This window comes from Oryzias melastigma, linkage group LG18, assembly GCF_002922805.2.
Source record: "Oryzias melastigma strain HK-1 linkage group LG18, ASM292280v2, whole genome shotgun sequence".
Lineage (NCBI taxonomy): Eukaryota > Metazoa > Chordata > Actinopteri > Beloniformes > Adrianichthyidae > Oryzias > Oryzias melastigma.
Window position 1 is genome coordinate 14,443,248 of NC_050529.1, and position 23,213 is coordinate 14,466,460.

The following is a 23,213-nucleotide window of genomic DNA, read 5'->3' on the forward strand; positions in this document are numbered from 1 at the left end:
GAAAGTTTACCGGTCACGTGATCCAGTCATTAAAAGTGACGCAGCAGTTGTTTTAGGCTAAAGTTCACGTCAAAACAGTCTCCTTCAGCCTCACCTTTATCTTATGTAACAGAATTTATTATTTTATTAAGTAATTGAAAAAAAAAAACTGCAAACAAATGCAGGAAATTACTACTTCATTTGCATTTATTTATTTTATTGACAAATCATTCAAAATTAGATAACTTTATTTGTCAGCATCATTGACAAATTTATTATTTTGGTTTTTTTATTGTACATGTTTGATTCTTGCTGTTATATTGGCTTATTATTTGTTTATTAGATTGCAGGACGATACTAAAAAAATGATTGTTGGTGTTTTTTTAAGATAAACTAATACTATTTTAGTCTAAAAATGTTTGTGTCTCTTCATTTCTGACTCCCAAAATGCATATTTGTTGGGTTTATCCTGCATTAATGAGTAATGAAAAGGGATAAGGATCTTACAGTGATTCAACTGTGGTATATTGTAAATAATTCTGTTGATGATGTGGCAGATGGGTCAGAATTTGAGAATTCTGTGAAACTTTTAATTATTTGCGACATAACATAAACGTCTGGAGTCTCATTAAGCTGAAGGGATGGCACAAAATGAAAATGTATATATATATTTGGTTTGATTCAGAGAGGGAGAACAAAAAACAGCTTTTCTGCTTTTTTTTTGCATAGGTTTTACCTTTTTATCTTTATTTTTTCATGAGGCATTAGAATTCTGATTTAATTTATTTCAAGCATCAAAACAGAAAAATACTCTTCAAGCAAAATACCGTAAAGAAAGTTTTTGCTTAAGGAGAAAGTTTGAGTTTTTTCTGCTTCTAACAGTATTTTATCTTTTTTTTTTAAATATGCTTTTCCTCAGGCGGTTCTGGAAAAGCCCGCCGCTGTCGGCGCCGATGCTGCCCCAAAACTGGAAAAGAAGGCCGCCACTGCCGTAGGTTTCCTCTCCTTATAATCATGTCAAATGAGCACAGAGGGTTTTCTTTTGGAGTTTTAGGTTGTGGGTATTTTACATCAGGAAAAAGTGGCTTCTAGTTCTAGTTAGGCTTTGTTAACTAGTCAGCAATTTGCTGGTCACTTTCTGCCAAGTCGCTCAGAATGAGAACACAACTCATCTTATTTTAGTTTTTTTTTATCTTTTACTGAATGCCATTTTATTTTGAAAAACTACCAGATTTTGTCAACCACTTCTATATCATTCTCGATGTATGTAGAGTCAGTCACGTGTGAGAAACGCACTGGCTACTTTCTTGAAGCGGCTACACCGACTGCCAAATTGAAATCTCCACACTAGCAAAGTTAGCTAAAAACAAACATCGTTGAAAAGAAGATTGGAAACGGGACTTCAAAATAAAATAAATCTGTCTTAACAGACAAAAAAAGGGGCAAAACTTGACAAATGAATTTATTGTTGTGGTTGTTTCCACAAACCACACCCACTCTACTGTTACAAGAACGCTGCTAATAAAGTTTCATTCATGATGGTTTGTTTATAATATTTTGAAAGTACCAGTTTCTCTATCAGTCAAATCTTGATATTTGTGTCTGCTGGACCTTAAAGGCTGATCTGTGAATAGATGTTCTGACATTGAACCGGTCCGTGGGGTAAAATGGGTCGGGGAGGAGGGGGGCTGTAACCACTCGACATAGTTTCCGTGTCTGCACGTGCAGAACTCTGCTCTATTCATAGAAGCGTTCTTGTCAGCTGCTCGGAAACTTCCAGGGTGGAGGCGGGGAAACGGTTCTGCAGAGATGAGACGCCACATCTCTTTACTGTTATGATCAATAAAAATGTTTTCTATAATTACGTTCGTGTGAAAGGTGTTTCAAAGTCATATGCCTTCAAAATTTGTGATATTTTGTTTTAGGTTATTGTGATATATATCTTATTGTATCACCATACGCTTGCTAATAAAGTTTTACAAGACTCCTGCTCTGCAGAGATTCTAATTGCATTATTAAACCGTTCTTTAGAAGGTTGTTCATCCCTTGTTCAAAAAACTAGTTTTTTTTTAATTCAAAAATACATTAAAAACTGTATATTTAGGGGTTAAGTGTGTTTTTTTTTTTGGTTTCACAGGAATCCAAATCGTTCGCCGTCAACATGTTTAAGGGCCAGATCGCCACGTCTCAAGTCTTTCCCTTCCCTAAAGGTATGTCTGGAACTGTTGGTAAACACTGGCTGCAGCTGTTATTTGTGTTGAATAATGACCAGGTTTGATGGTAAATGTTTTTTGTCTGGCAGCGCTCAACGAGGAGCAGGAACAGTTCCTGCGTGAGCTCGTCGGGCCCGTCTGCAAGTTCTTTGAGGTGGGAACAACCTGTTCAAATCTGCTCTTCTTTGTTCACACTTAAATGTATAATTTTTTTTGGTTTTGTGTCTGCAGGAAGTGAACGACCCCGCCAAGAACGACGCCCTGGAGAAAGTGGAGGACCACACCATGGAGGGCCTGAAGGAGATGGGGGCTTTTGGGCTGCAGGTGCCGGGCGACCTGGGCGGCCTCGGCCTGTCAAACACCCAGGTACGTGGCCGGCCGCTCTGCATTAGCCTAAATGAGCTGCATGGGGTACAGTGGTCCCTCGTTTATGGCCGAAACCGTGCTCTAAAAATAAGCTGCACTAGGTGAAATCTGCAGATTTGTATTTGCTTATTGAAATATTTTTTATCAAGATTTTCAGTTAGGGTTAGGAATTTTCTAGTATAGTTTTGCAAATTTCGTTTCCATCTAATGATGAGTTAAATGCTGTGTTTGGGTGCCATCTTGTCTGACACTAGGTCCCTCCAGATTTTTTTAAGGTTGTAAACCTTCTCACTACAAACTATACATTTTTTCTCAGACAGACTTCATCCTTTTTTTCTTCTTCATAAACTCTAGAAGTACAGATACACGGCGTGGAGGAGATTGATTGACTAGGTGAACAGCCAATCAGGATGCAGAACTCTATTCATTGGAAGAAGAAATGGCAGGAAACATTTTATTTTGAAAATGGTCCACATCCCACAATGCCTTGAGATGCATTCACTCCTAACGTGATTCACACGGCAGGTTTAGCTATAAGTAAATGTACAGAAGAATTCTGTGCTGGACGCGTGTCCAAAAGCATGTTCTTAAAGTGGGCGGAGCCACTTTCTAGAAATACCATAAAGTTCAGGAGGAGAATCATCAAATTGTCCTCCATGTTGGTTTTGGACTGACGGTTGATCGCGTCGTCATTTTAGGGGTCAAAGGTGAGTTCCTGATGAGAATTCTTTGCTCGCTGCATCTGATGGCTTCAAATGCGCCGCAGGACGTCTGCTTACGTCTGCTTGGAGTCTCTGTCGCGTTTAACAAATTGCAGTTGTTGTGATTGCAGCTTCATTCTAAACTGTTTCATACTTCTCGCCTGTCTTGTCTCCAGTACGCTAGGCTGGTGGAGATCGTTGGCAGCCAGGATCTGGGCGTCGGCATCACTCTGGGGGCGCACCAGTCCATCGGCTTCAAGGGAATTCTGCTTTTCGGAAACAAAGCCCAGAAGGAGAAGTACCTCCCCAAACTCGCCACAGGTAAGAAGACGGGAGACTTCTCTAGAAAACGCAATAAATCCGAATGTTTCGGTTTGAATCATCTGACTCAAAGCTGTGCAGCTGCATAATTCCAATACTGCTCACCGTTTTTGTGGCACCACCAATGTTAAGGTGTGAGGGTCTATAAGCCAGCAGGAGAATCTGTAAAAAGATGGATGACGGGTAGTTTGTTTCCAGGTGAAAACATCGCCGCCTTCTGTCTGACGGAACCAGCCAGCGGCTCGGACGCCGCCTCCATCAAGACCACAGCTGTCCTGTCTCCCTGCGGTCAGTACTACACCATGAACGGCAGCAAGATCTGGATCAGGTGAGCCCCTCTGTGCAATACCAGTTCTGACCATAAGGGGGCAGCAAAACACTCTTTTGTTTTTTCCCTCTTTTAATTTTAAGACGTTTTCTGTGTTTTTAGCAATGGAGGTTTGGCAGAAATCTTCACTGTGTTTGCAAAGACGCCTGTGAAGGATCCAAAGACTGGGGAGATGAAAGACAAGATCACAGCTTTTATTGTGGAGAGGAGCTTTGGAGGAGTCTCCCAGTGAGCTTTTCTCTTTTCATTCTTTCTTCACATCAAACTCTTATTTTGACTCAAACATTTGTTACATTTTTCTCCCAGCGGTCCTCCAGAGAAGAAGATGGGCATCAAGGCGTCCAACACCGCCGAGGTCTACTTCGACAACGTCCGGGTGCCGGCCGACTGCGTGCTGGGCGAGGTGGGCGGAGGCTTCAAGGTGGCCATGAACATCCTGAACAACGGGCGCTTCGGGATGGCGGCCGCCCTCTCCGGCACCATGAAAGGCGTGATTTCCAAAGCTGTGAGTACGGGGGAGGCGCTCTGCTTCTGCTGTGGGAGGTTTCACTGCAGGGAAAGTCCCTTCATGTGAAGTCTGCTGAAGCTGCAGCCACTCTTATTCATTTATTTATTAAAAAAAAAAACATGTACTGTACTCTATCAAAGAGTACAGCTCTCACAGGAAGTCAAACTGAAATGATTCTGTATTTTTAGCAACATCTAATGCATCAAAATGCAAAGAAATGTTGCAGTTTGAGGTTTAAAAAAAATAGAAAAACCTGCAAATTTGATAATTTTTATCGATTTCTTTACATTTTTTCAATTTGGGATTGATGTTCTTGAAAACTTTAATCAATCTTCAGCTTTTAAAACTTTTAACCGTCTAGAAACAAACTTCAAAATGACCTGAACGCTGTGCAGTTGAGCTGCTGCACGTGCAGCTTTTTCTCGGGTGAGTTAGAACAAAGGAAACCAGTTTGCAAGCAAGACCGGAGTCAACCACTGAAGCACTACACACAGACAAATACACACTGTATGCACACACAGAGATGCACACTGTACATATGCATAAACACATGGACACATGCACAAATACACACTAGAATACATACTCGCGCATTAATACAGACATACAACACATATGCACACACAAATGCATCAATACAGATATGTGCACACTCACAAAAACACACACAAATAAATAACAAATAATTCTCCAGCATCGGTTGTTGCTGATTCCACAGTCAAATCGTTACTGAAATAAAAGTGGGCGTGTCACTTTGATGGATTCTGACCTCGTTTTACACTTTAGTGTGTTTACTTTACTTAGCTCACCTTTTCTGTTCTTTCCCAGCTTCCTTCCTTCATGTTGAACATGTTTGTTTGCTGTTCATGACTCGGCAAAAACTGGGATCCAAAGTCATCACCATTGCAACACCTCTGATTATAAAAAAAAAAAAAGGCAGCAAAGATTTTTTATTTAGATAAACCAAACGTTTCTTTAAAGTCTTGAGAGTTTAAAATGAGGAAATTGTGACAATATTCAGAGTTAAAAGAACAGATGACGTCTGCTTAAATGTCAGATTTATAAGAATAATGTCAGAAAAAAATATATTTTTGTTATTGAAAAAACAAATATAATTATTACTTGCTCTTATTTTGCTGCTCAAATGACGACTGATCATAGTTTGTTTAAACAAACAGCTTTTCAAATTAAAAGTCTGCAATCAAAATACACTTTTCAATTCTGCAATCAGCAATGCAATTATTTGGAATTATACATTCTAATAAGTAGAAGCAGTAATTTCTTCAGTTTTTAGAAAAACATATCCTTAATTTGTTAATATTCTGCATTTTTATCTCTGCATCTCGTTTTGTTGTTCACCACAACACTTGTGAAGCTCCTTACTCAGCGCTGGTGGTGAGCGGTTGCACAGTCAAACTTCTGCTTTCTGTTGACAAACTAGACAGCAGAGTCATTTTGCAGTTTGAATGATTTTGGTGGTCTTTTTTTTTTTTTCCTCAGGTGGATCATGCGGCGAACAGAACCCAGTTTGGCAACAAGATCCACACGTACGGAGCCATCCAGGAGAAGGTGGCCCGCATGACCATGCTGCACTATGTCACAGAGGTCAGGCCAGCTCCTCCGTCGATATGGATCTTACCCAAACCGACACGCCGTTTTACTGTCGAGTGTTACTTCCTGTAATGCTGATCAACACCACCAGCTGCTGATTCTGAGGCTTTTCTGAGCTGGTTTCTGCAAGAAAAGTTGAAAAAAAAAATCCCAATTAAAGATGCTCGGTTCCCAGTGGTTCTTAAATTTTGATTATTATGCCGTTTTTAGCCAAAATCAATCGTTTTCTAAGACATAGGTTCTGCAGAGCGGCAGCAGTTCATTGAAAATTTGTCTGAGTTGTGTGCGAGAATGTTGATGTGGAGTAAGCCTGCACCCATTACCCATCATCCCTTCCTTTACGCTTTCTATCGCACATGGATTTGTTCTGGAGGGAAGTGTTTTTCCATAACGCTCTACATGAATGACAGTTGAGTCAAATTATGATGAACGACTCAACATTCAGTAAAAAGAAAAAATGTGAAAATATCTGCTGTGATGTCATCATATAATGGGCGGAGCTTAGAAACAGAAATATCTTGAGGTTTCTGTGTGTAAAGCAAAGTGACAGCTTTTCTTCTAACAGTTTTCCATCATAGTTTTCCATCATCCTCATATGGAGTCTGTGATCATGAAGCTCAGGAACATAAACCTCACGCTGGTGCTTCTGCTTACAGTCCATGGCCTACATGATCAGCGGGAACATGGACAGCGGAGCCGCAGAGTTCCAGATCGAAGCGGCCATCAGCAAGATCTTCGCCTCTGTAAGGAGCCTTTGAGATCTCTGTAGAAGTAGTTCCTCTTGTGGTCATCCTGCCGCTCTTTCCCCAACCATCTGGAGAGCGGCAAAGTGGACGGTCGGTGTTACTGCTGGGTTTGGCTTCACTGCCTGTGACTTTTGTGTGTCAACAGGAAGCGGCGTGGACCGTGACAGACGAGGGCATCCAGATTATGGGCGGCATGGGTTTCATGAAGGTGGGCTTGTTACACTTTCACCTACAGAACCGCACGCAGAGGCTAAAACAATCAAAACTGACCTACTTTTTGATTTTGCAGATTTAAATTATAGATTTAAAGCCTTTCACGATGGATATCACTCATTGACAGTGTATGTAATCCAGGACAGAAGCTCAATTAAGTTTGGCAGTTTTTACATTTTTGCATGATATGAGAAAAGATAATTTTAGTTACAGTGATTTTTGCACCAGGTTGAGTCTACAACCTCAACTGTTTTTGTTTCTCTTACCTCACGCTAAAACCACCATTTTGAATTAAAAAAAAAAAAATCACCTTTCATACTAGTTGGATATTTAAACTCCTCCGGGGGACTTTGATTTGTCACCTCCTGACTCCTCAAGCTTCATTGAGAACCGATTCATTTTGGTTTTAAAGTTTTTAAATGCTTTAATGCTGTTAGCATGGTGAGCTAGCAAAAGTGGCATTCTTCTGTTGCTTGCATTTTTTTTTTTTTTAAATCAGAATCTTGTAAAAATTGAATGCAAATTGTTGGCTCGAACTGAATGAAATGATATGCTGTATAATATGACTATATTAGGAGTGTGGGCATAGCTAACACAAAAAACGCCTCTGTTGCTAAGGAAATCCAAAAAATGTACTTTTTCTGATTCCTCTAAAAATTATATAGATCTGATCGTCACCCCCAGGGGAGCAAAAAATCGAATGGTTGCTATGGTAATATAAGCAATGAAAAAAGCCACCATTTTGGGGAAAAAAAAACCTTTAGTTCCCTCCAAACTCCCCAAGAACCATCAGAAAAATCCTAAATACTGGATTAAAATTTGTATATTTTGAATTGCATCAGTAAGACCCACCCACAAAAGGATATTAGACATGAATCCCTGGCTCGAAATGGTACAGCATACAAACTAAACCTATTAGGAATTTCGGCATGGATAACAAAAACTTTTGTTGCTAAGGAAATCTCTAAATGTACTTTTGCTGATTATTCTAAAAATGATAAAGACTTGTTTGTCACCTCCAAGTGACCAAAAAATTGAATGGTTGCTATGGAGATGAACCGACAGAAAAGCCGGCATTTTGATGTGTTTTTGTCTCCCCCTGACCAATGTGGGAGAGGCAGAAGGGGGGTGAAGGGCGATTCAAACAGGTTTGCAAGACTAAAAAGGTATTAATAATAAAGTTCTACTCCAGTTTGGTCTGTAACTGACCACCTTTTAAAATATCAGATTTCACTCAGTGCAAAGATTTAGTTATAAATGAAGTTTTGTATAAAAATAAACAAAACTTCTTGAAGAACTGGAGAAGAAACGGGTGAGCAACCAGTTGGCCCGCTCCGCTTGTTTTCCCGTAACAGCTCTGCTGCTTTCTCGTCTGCAAACATCGGCGCCGCTGTGCGAAAGAGGGCGTGGTGGAAAGTCAAACAGAGCCGAGCAGAAAAGGGGACTTCTGCCGACCCGATTCGAATGACTGGATGGAGGAGAGCACTTCCTGCTGCTGCAGTGGTGGCGGTGGATCCTCGGCTGCAGGCCTTGCAACCCGCCGTGTTCGACTCCGGCGTTAGGCGCTCAGTCTTTTAGAGTAAAGGTCCTGAGAGTCTGACCGCAGCCCGGGCTCAGGGGGGCTCAGTCTGTGGTTTGGGGGTTGCTGTCTTGCAGCGTGCAGCACGCTCCCACACAGGAACATCTGTAGAGGGTTTGTTTTGTTTTGGGGTTTTAGTTCACAGGAGTGAAAACACGTTGGCGTAGTTGTGTTCCGACGGATGCTCTACTTAAAATAAATCATGCATCTGTGCCACTGTGGTCACGGGTGGAACAACACCCACGGGACTCCACCGCGGTGGAGCCGAAGTCCTGAATCCAGAGCAGATCCCACCTGAAAACAGCTGCTCGTGAAGAGGGAAACACCCCTAAGGAGTTTGATCCTCTCAGATATGAGGCTGCTTTATGCACCTGATGGAGCCGCTCGTCTGTGTGCTCCGCAGGACTCCGGAGTGGAGCGGGTGATGAGGGATCTGAGGATCTTCCGAATTTTCGAGGGCACAAACGACATCCTCCGGCTTTTCGTGGCTCTAAATGGTTTCCAGGTAATATTTTTGGCTTTTCTGCTCCTTCAACATATAATTTTTATAATGCGTATTATTTCTAATCGCCGCTTCCTTTCAGAATGCCGGCAACCACCTGAAGAGTTTACAGAAAGCCCTGAAGAATCCCATCGGGAACGCCGGCCTTCTCGCAGGAGAGATCACAAAGAGAGCCAAAAGGTTGATCTGTTTTCTCTAGTGACAAAACACCTGAACACAAGTGTGTCTTCGTGATCCTCACTACTTCCTGTCTGCTGAAAGAACACTTCCTGTAGCGTTTAATGTCACCCTCTGAAGTTCTTCCATGCAGCTGATTTGTCACCTTCTTTTTAGCTTTTCGTCTCTGTTTACCTCAAACGGAGAGCGCCAGATGTTCTTCACTTCAACCCCATTTCTGTTCGTTGTGGCTTTTCCGTTTTAAAAGCTGCTCCGTGTGGAAATGACTGACGGTGGTCCCGTCTGTGTTTCAGAAAGGCGGGTCTGAGCACGGGGCTGACGCTGCAGGGAAGCGTGCATCCCGACCTGGCTCAGAGCAGCGATCTGGTAAGATTATTTCACTTCTTTCTTTATTATCTGAGGTGCGATGGACGCATCGGACTGATCACTTTGTTTTTCAGACGGTTAAAGCCATCGAGGAATTCGGAGCGGTCATCGAGCAGCTGCTGGTGAAACACGGCAAGAAGATCATCGGTAATTCTGGATTTTGGAGCATAAAAATCATTTCAAATTAAAGTCTTACTTCATTTTTTTTTTAAATCTTCTCCGTTAGGCTGTTTTTAGATAAAATCCCAAAAACTGTCATTATCTAGGACATAGTTTCTGCAGAGCAGCAGGAGTTCATTAGAAATTCACCTCTGAGTGGAGCAGCTAGCTTGAGCCCGCACACTTTTTTTGAATGTCACAATCGTTTTCAAACACTACTTTCAAATACTACATAAATATGTCCTCCTTCATCAGATGAGCAGTTTGTTCTGAAGAGGGTTGCAGACTGCGCCATTGACCTGTACGCCATGGTGGTGGTCCTGTCCAGGTATGTGACAAACCCCACCCACTCCCACTCAGCTCCTCCCCTTCTTCCTGAGCTGAACTGTGCTTGGGTTTGCTCCACAGGGCTTCCCGCTCCCTGAGTCAGGGGCTGCCGTCGGCTCAGCACGAGAAGATGCTGTGTGAGACCTGGTGCTCGGAGGTGAGACGGCCCGCTTTCCCACCGTGTGCGCTCTCACGGTTTCTGAGTGTTGAGTCATAAAAGGGAGGAAGGAAGTAACAATGGCTCAACCGCGCTTCCCTCATCTGGAGCTGATGTTAAAACATGTTGACAGTTTTACTTTTAAGAAGAGAAAATTGGAAAAGGTGTTTTAGCTTGAATAACAAACATATAATACGTGACCCCCACCTGTGCTCCATGATGCAATGGGCTTGATTAGGTCTGGGTCATCCTATGGTGCAGGATAGGAAAAAATAAAAAATCAAGCCCCCTAGTGTTGGACAGATGCTACTGTTGCAATAGGGAGTTGTGAATCTTCATACACAGGAGGTGTATATTTGTATAAACCCCCTTTAGTATTTAAGATGTAGAGCTTTGTGTTATTTGTTTTTTCTTGCTCTGTCCAATATCTGAGCATACAGATATAATCTGAAGGCCTCTTGTGTTGAACACGTTTTACTGCTACAATAAATTTCTATTAGAAGGGGTATAATTATATAAACCCCCTTTGGTATTTAAGACATTTTTTTTTAACTTATTCTGTCCAACATCTGAGTGTACAGGTAAGTGCTAAAGATCTGTTGTGTAGAACAAATGTTACTGTTAAAATAAAGTTCTGTGAATCTTTAGACACAGGAGGTGTATACTTGTATAAACCCCCTTTGGTATTTAAGACAAACATTTTTTTTTACTTGTTCTGTCCAACAGCTGAGTATACAGATAAGTGCTAAAGATTTGTTGTGTAGAACAAATTTTACTGTTAAAATAAATCTTTTAGACACAGGAGGAGTATACTTGTATAAACCCCCTTTGGTATTTGAGGCTAACTTTTTTTCTTGTCCTATGCAGCAGCTGGGTAAACATATAAGAGCTGAAGGTCTCTAGTGTTGGACTCATTTCAATGATACACTAGGAGGTCATGAATCTTTTGACACAGGAGGTGTATATTTGTATAAACCCCCTTTCAGGTGCAGCTTTTAATCTTCTCCTATTCCTTCAGGCTTACGACAGAATCCTGCACGACATCAAGTTCCTGCGCTCCGGTCAGTCCAAGCAGACCTTCAACAACATGCGGGCCATCTCTGCCGCCGTGGTGGAGAACGGGGGCGTGGTCTCTCCTCATCCTTTGGGTTTTTAAATGCCTAATTTTATCACACTTTTGTTCATATGTCCCACCCCCTCTCAGTATTCTTGAGTCTGGTCAGACTGTGGAGCATCGGGGTTTCCTTACCCCGCCGTACCACATTCAGCTTCCAATAAACAAGGCGGAGCGATGAAAAGACGCCATTTTCACACACAGAAGCTATGACCTCCTGTTGTGTTTCAGCTGTCATCAATTTACTGCGTGTTTTCTTATTTGTCGTTTATTTATTTAAATCCGCCTTCGTCTAAAAACGAGCCCGAATATCAGATCGTAAACGGGCCGCTTACTGACTGTAGCTAAGAATTTCTGGATTCTGAAAAATGTTATGATGCCTTTTTTTTTTTTTAATTTAACACACACGACACGATCAATGCAACTCTGAAAGTAGAAACTGATAAAAAAGTAAGGGGGACGGATTGTATCTTTGCTTTATGTACATAAATGCCTTTAAGCTCACGGTAACCCTTAGAAACGGCGTGATGGGGCGCCGGGCTGAATGAAACCATAACGTGAGGTGCTAATGTTTCTTTAGAAGCTCACACGTCTGTAAATGTAGTCTCCAAATTTGCCATTAATCTAGTAGTTTTAGGGAATGAAGCACTTAATCTTGTGATTAAATCTAAGGATTATTATCATCTGTGTATATATTTGAAAACCTGTTGCTTTTAGGAGATCACTCAATACTTGTTGAACTTTTTCTTTTGTCAAAGTTACCTTCTAAAGTTGAACGTTTCTAAGTTCATATATTTGGAGTCGATTCTGGCAATAAAGTTGATTCAAGTGTTATCAGAGCTGCTGTTTGTTTTTTGTTTTCACTTCCTGCTTCTGTTTTCACCACTACCTAAAGTTTTGGTTTTACTTCTGCTCTTTTCAACTCTTCCACAGTAAAACGCTCTGCAGGCATGCCGGTAAACGCTTCATGAGTCTGAGGCTGCTGGGTGTACTGCATTGTGGCGAAGCACGATAGAAGGAAAAAAAACCCCTTCCTTCGCTCGGCGTGTATGACACCTCACCAAGTGAGGCCTCTGATGGTGTGAGACTGAGATGAGTGCTGGGGCCTGAGGAGCCGCTGAAGACTGAAACCCTGAGAATTTCCCCATCGCGTGCAAAATAAATCTGTGGGAAAGCAAGAGTGAGCCTGGACGAGGGTGTTCAGCAAACAGGAAATGACATTTGACTACACCAAACTGGTTGATACCAGAAATCAAGCCTAGTGTTTGATGAGTTTAGAGCCTAAAAACTGCAGCATAAGAAGGAAAAACATTTTTTTTCATACATTACCGGTTCTATTTGTGATGGCAAAAGCAGAAACAGTCGCTTTCAGAATCTTCCACCTGCTGCGTTTGTCACATGAGGGACATTCTGTGTATGAAAACGACAAATAGATTACAGACAAAACTATCATTTTCAACCAGATTAGGGATTAAATTATCTTTTAATTGTAAATTTGTCAATCTTACTTGAGGCAATTAACAGCTTTGTTACTCAAATCTGACTCAGCAAGTTGACGAAAAGATGAAAATAATTTAAGTTTCATTATTTCACAGATTTAAGTTAATATTAGATGTTTGGAGATGCGATTTTTGAATAAAGTAATGATAGAGTGCTCTAAAAATGTGAACAATTTAAGATAAAAGTCGAACATTTAAAGTTTATTTTATCAAGTACAGCTAGTGTACTATAGACTATGTAAGTATACTTGAGTATAGCTAATGTACTATAGGCTGTGTAAGTATAGTTAACTAACTAGTTTAAATTTACAATAGAATATAAAAAGTAAATGTCAAGTTCACTGTCTCACTTTTATAGACAATTATACTTGTGGTTTACTTAAATAGACTCCTTAAAAAGCGGGTTTTACTACAGTGAGTCATGACCTTGTACTGTTTCATCATAATCTCTGGTGGTTACATTCACGTTGATGTAAGGGTTTTTTTTTTTCTTTTCACTTCTCTACACGTTTTAGCAACTTGAGCTAAACTGGAGAACAATGTAATATTTGTACTGAATAGAAAATGTTTATTTAGATGAAGTAGATACTTGTTAGCCTCCTTTGTTACATTTTAGCAGTTTTTAGCTAAGATTTGCTTAACTTTGAAAAAAAATTATATAAACTGAATTTTAAAAAACAAAAAGGGGAATTAATTTGCCAGAACTTTATACTATTTTACTTAAAATAAGCATTTTAACCTTATTTTATTTATTTATCTTTTGAAAGTAATTTAAAAATTAGTGTGATTTCTCCCACTTAGAAATCGTGACGGGTCTGAAATTTTCCTCTGCATGTCCACTGTGAGAGACAGAACCTAAAAAAAACTATTGTATGATTTCAAAAAAAAATTGGTATGTTACTGCTGGAAATAAGTATTTGAAGGACCTGTTCACCCTTAAATAGTCCACCTCCATGTATTATCCTAAATTAGAAGCACCTGTTTGAGGTGGTTAAAGACACCTGTCCACCTCAGACAGTCACTAAGACTCCAACTACTAGAAGACCAAAGAGCTGTCAAAAGACACCAGAGACAAAATTATAGACCTCCACAATGTTGGAAAGTGCTAATTGCCAAGCAGCTTGGTGAAAAAAGTTCCCCTGATTAGAAAGTGGAAGAAGCTAAATATGACTCGGACTGGGTCTCCATGTAAGATCTCACCTAGTGGTCTCACTGATCCCGTTAGAGGTGAGGATTCAGCCCAGAACTACATGAGAGGAGCCGCTCAATTACCTGAAAAGAGCTGGGACCGCCGTTTCCATGGTTACTGCTGGTTTTCCGGAAGGTTCTCCAGCACATGTCCTTAAGTTTGGCCGTTTGGATGATCCAGGGGAATCATGGGAGAAAATCATGTGATCAGATGAGACCAAAATAGAACTTTTTGGTCTTAATTCCACTTGTCGTGTTTGGAGGAAAAAGAATGGAGGTGGTAGCATCATGCTATGGGGGCTTTTTCTGCACATGGAACAGGATGAATGCACTGTATTTAGCAGAGGATGACCGGGGTCGTGTATTGTGAGATTTTGGAGAACACTGAATACGGGTTGTGGATAGGTCTTTCAACGTGACAATAACCTGAAACCTGGAAAACCAAGGATTGACTCCGTAAGAAGCATATCAAGGATCTGGAGTGGCCTAACCAGACCTAAACCCCGAAGAAAATCTTTGGAGGGAGGTCAAACTCTGTGTTTCTCAGCGACGCCCCAGAAACCTGACTGATCTAGAGAAGATCTGTGTGGAGGAGTGGGCCAAAATCCCTCCTAGAGTGTATGGAAACCTGGTGAAAAACTACAGGAAACTTTTGACCTGAGTACTCGAAACCAAAAGCTACTGCACCAAATATTAACAAATACTTATTTACAGCTTTGGCATACAAATAGATTATTTTAAAAAATCCTTTAATGCGAGTTCTAGAGTTTCTTTTTAGATCTCTACGGTGGACATGCAGCTAATATAACCATTTCAGACATAAGTCAAACATGTTAAAATGTAAATTATTCCATTTTCTGTCCAGTTTTGTTGCTAAATATTTCCGTTTTTTATAAATAGTTGGGAAACTCCACATAAAAATGTTCCATTCTAAAAAAAGGAAACATAAAAACGCATAAAAATATGTTCAGTGTAAGTCCACTCAATGAAATAAAAGTAGAGAAATTAAACTCAACAAAGAGGTTTTATTTCGTATTTGTTTCAAGGCAAACACAAAATCTTTTTTTTAAATAAAATCTTCAGTTAAAGCTCAGAAACTTTGTCTTCTTCATGCAAAAGGCAATAATTTATTTTTACAGCAGGTTATATAATACATGCAGCTCAAAGAGTCCAATGCAAATGAAGCAACATTCAATTCAATACGTGCCGTTTAGCATAGCTGCCTAAAAGAAGAAATGCAGAAATAGAAACTGCAAATTTAGGTAGTTGTGGTTCTCGGAGTTCCCAGAACTTTGCGACAAACACTCCGTTTAGGACATTTTTCTATGCAGTGTTTCTGAAAGAGGAAAAAAACATCTGAAAAAAAAAGAAAAAAAGGGAACAAAATTGTCTGAAAGACTACTTGCATTGTCAGCTCAGCTTCACAGTAGATTTTTCTGAACATTCTCCGTCGTTTCAGGCTTAATAAATCCTACGAGTGCCACGATTTTATTGGGTTTGAATTTGGGGTGCAAGAAAATATCGATACAGTGAAATATCGCGATATTTTATGAGGCGATACTTGATTTAAAATACTGTTAAGGAGATATTTATGAATTATTTAAAAGCAAACGAGTAGTTCAATCTGAATTCTTTCCTTCTCTCTTTCCTTCCATTTGAAGGAGCATTTTAGTGTGTCTGGAAATGTATTTTTAATCTGACCGGTAACAGACCGGCTATTATTTGTGAGATCGAACAACACTGACGTCTGAATTCTGAGACACAATTTTCCCATAACTCTAAGTTTGGAGGGCTAAAAGAACAGGAAGGGAAAGGGTGAAGAATTCAGATTGGACCTTACTTTTGTTTTCCACTTAATCGTTCCTTAAATTACCAAAATAAAAGCACTGTGAATTTTTGTGGGTAAAAGCAAATTGTACATGAGATACAGTTGCAATGCTTTATGTTTAGATAATTAAATAACATGTATTTTACAATTTTACTTTTGTGAAAAATTAAAAATATTAAGATAATTCTGAAGTCATAATTTAAAAAAATAGTGAAATATTGTCTGGTACTCTCTTGGGACACAAAGAGTATCGCCAAACTCTTGCCAATACATCTTATCACATCAATAATTTAAATATTTACAATAAAAAGTCCACAGGAGGGACCAAGTTAATAATTACAATAAAAGACAAAAGGTCCCAGTCCCAACGTGGTCCGTATCCAGATATTCCACTGATAGTTCATGTTTTCCCATGAGGCATCGACTGTGATTCCTTAGCATGAAAGGGAGTCATGTGAGGGACGGCTGACCGGCTACGACTGTTTCCTCCTCGTCCTCGTCTCTGTCTACGTGTGTGATCTCCTCGGAGATGATGGTGAGAGTCGTCAGCGTTCGCTCCCTAGGGAATCAAAGAAAGGTTAACGATGAGCTCGTCTCTTGTGGTCAATCAAACCGCTGAAAAGGAAAGTGTTAGTCAGAGTCTTACGCAAATCCATTGGTTTCACACTTCATCTTAGCATTACTCATTTGTGTAATCGTTTCACTAATATTTATTGACTACATTAGAAAAGAGAGTAAAGGAAGACCTGTCATCATTGAACTTGTTATTGTTTATCCGTACATAAACTGGATCTAATCCAGTGTGGTGAAGGTGGTGCTGGGGGTCCTCTGTAGCCTGGCAACCTGTCGTCATTGAGCCACAAACGGCGAAAAGACCTCAAAAACGGCTCTCTCAACAAGTGGACTTACTTCTTATTATATTCACGTCTGTGGAATTATCCAGATAGTTCAACATCTGATGATAATTTTATTTGGAGAAACTCATCAAACTATGAAGAAATGAAATCCAGATGTTAAACAGGCAAATGCTGACCTACTTACAAACCCACGATAATATGAGGAGTTTGCAACCTGGTGGTAAGCCATAGTGGTTAAAAAAATAATAAAAACCGGTCATGACACCTACTGAAATGCACTTTTTCAATATTTACATTGTGATGTAACATATTTATATGGGTTAAGTTTTATGCAATTAGGTTACTTATTATGTAAGTGTGATTAATGGGGGTTGGAGGGGGGCCCTATAGGGATATTTTTGCCCAGTACCCCCAGAATTGTTGGCAACACCCCTGCATATATTACTTTATGAGCTGTTATAGTGACATTATGTCCCACAGCGGTCACAGATTGTTTTCATAATTCTTCTTTCTAGCTGCAGAGAATTTCCTCTCTCCCGTACTCAAAAACTTTCCAAAATTTTCAAACACCACCAATTCTTTTTTCTTTTTTTTTTGACATATTGAACAATGAAATCTTTTATCCATTTCAAAACCCACTTACAAAACCAAAACTGGGTTGGGTAACGGAAGTTTTGAAATTATTATAGGATGGCCACACGACCTACGGCTCAACTGTCGTTTTGTGGCAAAGTGTAAAATTAGGTGATTTATTTACATTTTCGCACAATATAAAAGGAAACTTTTCACCAAATTTCACACACAGGCCACCAGGTTAAATCCACAACCAACGTTTTTTTTTTTTTTTTATCTTTGACCTCAGGAATTGGCTGCCATCTTTAAAAGAAAACATCAACTTGAGTACCAGCTACACATTGTAAGTCCTCCTCCTAACTTCCAAAAATACTGGGGGAAAAATATTCAAAATAAAGTTTGTAGATTGACGCATATTTTTAAGCGGAACATTGTAAAAATATAATACATGAATCCCTGGCTCAAGATGAACAAAACGATACGGAATACAACATAAACATATTAGGATTGTGGCAGTGGTTAACAAAAACTTCAGTTGCCAAGGAAATTTTAAAAAATACTTTTGTCGATTATTCTAAAAATTACATAGATCTTTTTATCAACCCCAGGAGACCCAAAAATAAAATGGTTGCTATGGAGATAAAACCAAGAAAAAGCCGCCATTTTGGAAAAAAAGGTATTTTTCATGAATTAGTCATATGCGACACTGAAGGTAAAAGGGGAGAGTGAGGGGGGGTGTGGCAGCTGGGGGGGGGGGCTGCTTGGAGCTTAAATTCTATTTGCTTTACGTTTTATGAAAACATTAAGATGAGCGCTTGTGAATAAAAAAAACATGGAGGATACAAAACTGATGAAAGTGTGAAATTTTGAAATTTTACGAAAAACACAAGTTCTTATACTTGAAGCTCCACACATTTATATATATAAAACCTGTAATTATTTTTCAATGTAATACATGGGTGAAACATGCAAATTAAATTTTGTGCTTATTGTAAAAAGTTTGTCACATTTTTACCCAAATTGTTAATGAGTTTGGCCTAATAAATTAAGCAGTGAAGTGATTTTTTTTGCATAAAATTGCATTTTGATACATTTCTGAACGGATTACCCTTGAATCATTTCAGAAATAAACTGAAACTTGTTCTCCAGGACAGCCTTGAAAATCCTCAGGGTCAAATTTCAAACAGAAAATCATGAAAAACTTCATTTCCCCTTAACCATCTTCAATTTTCTTTGAATTTCACTTCAGAGTTTTACTCTACACTTCATATTATATCATAATAGTATTATCAGCAAACAGTTGTGCACCTGTTTGGTTCACATTTTCCGGGTATATTTTGAGCACCTCGTGCGTAATTACGCATGGAATCAAACACCCACCTTGATCTGTGTTGCGCTTGTGACCAGTTGGCGCGCACGGTCCACCCCAGGACAGCCTTCAGATAGCGGGAACAGCAGGGGAACCTGTGATCCAGATGCTCCAGGAGTTCCTCTTTGCGCAATCCGTAAACAACCGCCGCAATGCACTGCGCCAAGCTGAAGAAGGCGAAGACCACCACGGCGGACAGGTCCTTGGTTTTCTGTTGGATGAGTTTGTGCTGTCTCAGAGTTCCCAGCACGAAGTTCACAAAGTTGGGGAGGATGCACAGAGCCAGCTGGGTGCCGTGCAGCGCGATGGTTCTGCATCCGGCCCGGTTGCGCCGGTTCAGCACCCCGAGCCGCCTCCCCTCCCGCAGAATCCGCACGTACGTGTAGAGGATGACCAGCGTGCACGCGCTGATGAAGACCATCTTCTCGCGCTTGCCTCCCGTCAGCTGCTCCTTCCCGCACGAGCCGTCCTCTGGCGGGTCGTGCGTCGTCCTCGGCTGCGCCAGCAGGCTGAGCGGGATCAGCAGCGCCACCGTCCAGGTGAGCAGCCCCAGCAGCCAGGGCCAGCGGCCCGCCGCGAAGGAGGCGCTGTAGCGCAGCGGGTGGCACACGGCGCAGAAGCGGTCCAGGGCCATGACGGTGAGCGTCAGCAGGATGTTGGAGGCGCTGCTGATCAGCAGGGTGATCATCGCCCGGCACGCGGGGGGGCTGGGCCGCGCGCTCACGTGGATCTGGTAGTAGAAGACGCTGTTGGTGCCCATGTGGACCAGCGCGGACACCAGCAGGTGGAAGATCAGCACGAAGCGGGCCTGGCCGCGCAGGCTCCCCGCGCGCACGATGGTCCAGTTGATGATGAGGTTGAAGAAGAGGAGCAGCGAGAAGGAGGCGGTGGAGACGTAAAAGCGCACGACGGAGTAGTCCTCTGTGGAGTTGGTGGTGCCATTGGAGAACATTGTTCCTCAGCTGGGCTCGGCGGGGTTCGTGGATGGATGGAGGAGGCTGTGGAGCTGGTGGGGAAGGAGGGCTACGCGCAGCATGGTCCTCTCCGTCTGCGCTCCGACAGAAGACTGACTCAGACGTCCTCTGTGTCTCCTTCCCCTGCCTCCCTCGTGCACCCCCCCCCCACACACACAGACACAAGTACACACCTTCATTCTTTCACTTCTGCTGATGTCTTAACAGCCTCACCAAAACCAAGAAACCCTCATCTGCTTTGAATTCAAAAAACATTTTAGTCTGAAAGAGAAGAAAACTCACGTCTGCTGTGCCTGAAAAAACTTTAAGAAGTTTGAGAAAAAAGAAGAACAACAAGAAGACAGAAAAACAAACATGGTTCCCTTTAAAGTTGGTCAAATCAGACATAAAAATGCCTTAATAGTAAAAGGTGAGGTTTAAAATAGAGGTGCTTCAAAAATGTCTTTGAAAATCCCCATAGTATAAACTTGGTCCTCGTTTGTTGTCCTGTAGTTCATCGTCATTCCACTAGGGGCAGTTGAGGGACATTTTCCGGCTCATTTCAAAATGGCTGCCCCTGTGACACCTCAAAAACACTTTTGGCGGGAAAAAGTTTAACTAATTTTCACAAGTTTATGGTGAGAATAATTCATGTTTGTTATCATTTCTAACTTGTTTAATTTTGACAAAATATATTTTTATGAAGAGTAAAATATTGAAAGTTATTTAAGGTTTAACTTGATTTATTCTGGAATAATATTCCCACCTTTTATCTTTCATAATTATGTTAAAAAATTACGGTTTTAAAGTTTTATAAAAATTGGCGTTCTGCTAGATTTTTGGATTATTTTGTCATTTACTAATATTTTTTAGGCTATTTTGGAGTTTAGCTAATATTTTAGCTGGATATCAGCTTCAGCATTTTTAGCTATCAGCTTCAGCATTTTCAGCTATCAGCTTCCGTATTTTCAGCCATCAGCCTCAGTGTTTTCAGCTTTCAGCTTCAGCGTTTTCAGCTATCAGCTTCCGTATTTTCAGCTATCAGCCTCAGTGTTTTCAGCTTCAGCGTTTTCAGCTATCAGCTTCCGTATTTTCAGCCATCAGCCTCAGTGTTTTCAGCTTTCAGCTTCAGCGTTTTCAGCTTACAGCTCCAGCGTTTTCAGCCACCAGCTTCAGTGTTTTCAGCCATCAGCCTCAGCATTTTCAGCCATCAGCCTCAGCATTTTCAGCCATCAGCTTCAGTGTTTTCAGACATCAGCTTCAGTGTTTTCAGCCATCAGCCTCAGTGTTTTCAGCTATCAGCTTCAGTGTTTTCAGCTATCAGCCTCAGTGTTTTCAGCTACCAGCTTTAGTGTTTTCAGCTATCAGCCTCAGCATTTTCAGCCATCAGCCTCAGTGTTTTCAGCTTTCAGCTTCAGAGTTTTCAGCTATCAGCTTCAGTGTTTTCAGCCATCAGCCTCAGTGTTTTCAGCCATCAGCTTCAGTGTTTTCAGCCATCAGCCTCAGTGTTTTCAGCCATCAGCTTCCGTGTTTTCAGCCATCAGCTTCCGTGTTTTCAGCCATCAGCTTCAGTGTTTACAGCTATCAGCTTAAGTGCTTTCAGCTATCAGCTTCAGTGTTTTCAGCTATCAGCTTCTGTGTTTTCACCCATTAGCTTGAGTGTTTTCAGCCATCAGCTTCAGCGTTTTCAGCTATCAGCTTCCGTATTTTCAGCCATCAGCTCCCGTATTTTCAGCTATCAGCTTGAGTGTTTTCAGCCATCAGCCTCAGAGTTTTCAGCCATCAGCTTCCGTATTTTCAGCTATCAGCTTCAGTGTTTTCAGCTTTCACCTTCAGTGTTTTCAGCCATCAGCTTAAGCGTTTTCAGCTATCAGCCTCAGTGTTTTCAGCTATCAGCTTCAGCATTTTCAGCTATCAGCTTCAGCATTGTCAGCCATCAGCTTTAGCGTTTTCAGCTATCAGCTTCAGCGTTTTTAGCTATCAATTTCAGCATCTTCTGCTATCAACACTAGCATCTTCAGCAGCCAAATTCAGCTTACAGCACTCACACTAGCATTATCCCAGGTAATGCTGCATATCTAGTTCATAATTATGCTAAAAAGTTACAATTTAAAAGTTTTCAAAATATAGTTTTATAGTGTTCAATAAATGTTTATCCTGTTCAGCCTGATACATAAGGTGTGTATTGGATTTTGGCCCCTTGTGCGATTGAGTTTGACACCCCTGGACTACAGTGAATTAAAAGAATGTAACATTTGTTAATATTATTTCTTTAAAGTACAGTTTGTTAAAAATGTATGGTTCAAATCATAGACAGTGGGTAAATAATGGTTCTGGTGAAGAGTTTCCTACACTAAATTAAAGCTTTTTATACTTTTATGTAAATATTAACACATTAATTCATACATGTCTCTTATTGAATCCTAAGGAGCTCCAAACCAGTTCGGGGGTGCTTCAAGGACCTAATCAGTACTTTTCCACTAAAAAACTAAGTTATAAATGATCTTGCTGGCAGGAGCAGGGAGACAGTAACACTTGCTACTCAAAACTTAGATTTGGTGAAGACGGACATATAAGGTATTAAGGCTCATGGGGGCTTTTTCTGTCCCATCAGACAGTCGCCTGAAGCCACATGGGAACACCCTTGTGGATATATCTGTTGGGTCCATTCTACATTTGTCTGTCACGGTGACGATCTAAAGTCATCTGTATGACGTTGATCCAACTTTTCATTAAATTCACTAAATTCCAATTCAACAAAAATGCAGAGGTTAGCCGAGGCTACCTCACACTGGGGGCTCATCTCAATACTTTTGAATCTTTGGGATAAATTTGAACATTGGAAAGGGATAACCAATTAGCAACTGACTTAAAAATATGTTTTAAACTAAGAGAACTAAATTTGCATCATTCTTCAACAGAAAACCACCAGGAAGGACAGCTATCCTTAACCAACAGGACAACCAGATGATCGACTTGTCAACATTTACTGGAAGTGTTTTCGAGTCACTGATGTGTATAGTTCTAATCAGCTGGGTAATGTTTGGTTGGCAAAGAGCACAAATATTAACTTGATATTTGTGCAGCTAAAGAAGTTTTTTAAAAGTCATCTGCTGTATTAAAAACAATGTTGGGAAAATATCTGACAACTTCCTCCAGCTAAGTTTATTTTCCATGTCATGGTTGACCTGCATAGATGTGGGTTAATGTGTTGGTTTGTCTTGAGGCTTATATGGTGATCTCAAGGAACACTCTGAAATGGAATGTACCATTTTCATATGTGTGGTAAGTGTATCTTATCTACTTCTACACCATATTGTTTCTTTATTTATTGTTTATGTTTCACTTATTTATCCATGCCTTCTTGGCAGTGGACCTTGCCTCTGGCTCGTTTCGCGGCCCCAGTTGTCCCCCAATGAGATGATCCACTACAGTCCACAGAAAGGTCAGATCTCACCTTGAAGGAAGAGATTCTGTTTGTTTTATCTGTGATGATAAATCTTAGAGATATCATACTTTATGCTGATGACACTCAACTTTATGTTGATCTTGGAGGTATGTTTTGTTTCATTCATGATT

General features: G+C 40.6%; 2 protein-coding genes and 1 long non-coding RNA gene across 4 annotated transcripts in view; 1 reads left to right on the top strand and 2 right to left on the bottom strand.

Annotated features, from left to right (window-relative positions):
• The window catches only part of acadvl (acyl-CoA dehydrogenase very long chain), a 14,763-nt gene extending 2,562 nt beyond the window's left edge, over window positions 1–12,201 (top strand). Inside the window, exons 4-21 of one of the 2 annotated variants that reach the window (XM_024288183.2) lie at window positions 899–970; window positions 2,117–2,189; window positions 2,282–2,346; window positions 2,424–2,558; window positions 3,436–3,580; window positions 3,779–3,908; window positions 4,011–4,136; window positions 4,215–4,413; window positions 5,917–6,021; window positions 6,684–6,770; window positions 6,919–6,981; window positions 8,969–9,070; window positions 9,150–9,247; window positions 9,538–9,610; window positions 9,685–9,757; window positions 10,025–10,097; window positions 10,178–10,253; window positions 11,272–12,201. In XM_024288183.2, coding sequence (XP_024143951.1) covers window positions 899–970; window positions 2,117–2,189; window positions 2,282–2,346; window positions 2,424–2,558; window positions 3,436–3,580; window positions 3,779–3,908; window positions 4,011–4,136; window positions 4,215–4,413; window positions 5,917–6,021; window positions 6,684–6,770; window positions 6,919–6,981; window positions 8,969–9,070; window positions 9,150–9,247; window positions 9,538–9,610; window positions 9,685–9,757; window positions 10,025–10,097; window positions 10,178–10,253; window positions 11,272–11,409 — 1,833 coding nt within the window. In that variant the 3' untranslated portion in view covers window positions 11,410–12,201. The remainder of the gene's footprint in view (window positions 1–898; window positions 971–2,116; window positions 2,190–2,281; window positions 2,347–2,423; window positions 2,559–3,435; window positions 3,581–3,778; window positions 3,909–4,010; window positions 4,137–4,214; window positions 4,414–5,916; window positions 6,022–6,683; window positions 6,771–6,918; window positions 6,982–8,968; window positions 9,071–9,149; window positions 9,248–9,537; window positions 9,611–9,684; window positions 9,758–10,024; window positions 10,098–10,177; window positions 10,254–11,271) is intronic. The other variant, XM_024288184.1, reaches the window with a different exon arrangement.
• On the bottom strand, window positions 11,749–14,405 carry LOC112156049. Its single transcript, XR_004949578.1, has 2 exons — window positions 14,067–14,405; window positions 11,749–12,777 (listed from the first exon to the last, which is right to left on the bottom strand). It is a non-coding gene; the product is annotated as an uncharacterized LOC112156049 (long non-coding RNA).
• A 709-nt stretch (window positions 14,406–15,114) lies between these two features.
• zgc:194312 (uncharacterized protein LOC794943 homolog) lies at window positions 15,115–19,869 on the bottom strand. The gene is made up of 2 exons (XM_024288232.2): window positions 18,693–19,869; window positions 15,115–16,441 (listed from the first exon to the last, which is right to left on the bottom strand). Exons 1-2 carry the CDS (start codon window positions 19,631–19,633, stop codon window positions 16,333–16,335), a joined length of 1,050 nt encoding a protein of 349 aa, XP_024144000.1. The 5' UTR covers window positions 19,634–19,869; the 3' UTR covers window positions 15,115–16,332.
• Between the last annotated feature and the right edge of the window lie 3,344 nt (window positions 19,870–23,213).

What these genes read in the sequence shown, in the direction of transcription:
- zgc:194312 (XM_024288232.2), bottom strand. Translation starts at nt 19,633, where the DNA reads ATGTTCTCCAATGGCACCACCAACTCCACAGAGGACTACTCCGTCGTG. An exon ending in CAAGCGCAACACAGATCAAG is followed by an intron (nt 16,442 to 18,692) that starts GTGGGTGTTTGA and finishes TTGATTCCCTAG; the next exon opens with GGAGCGAACGCTGACGACTC.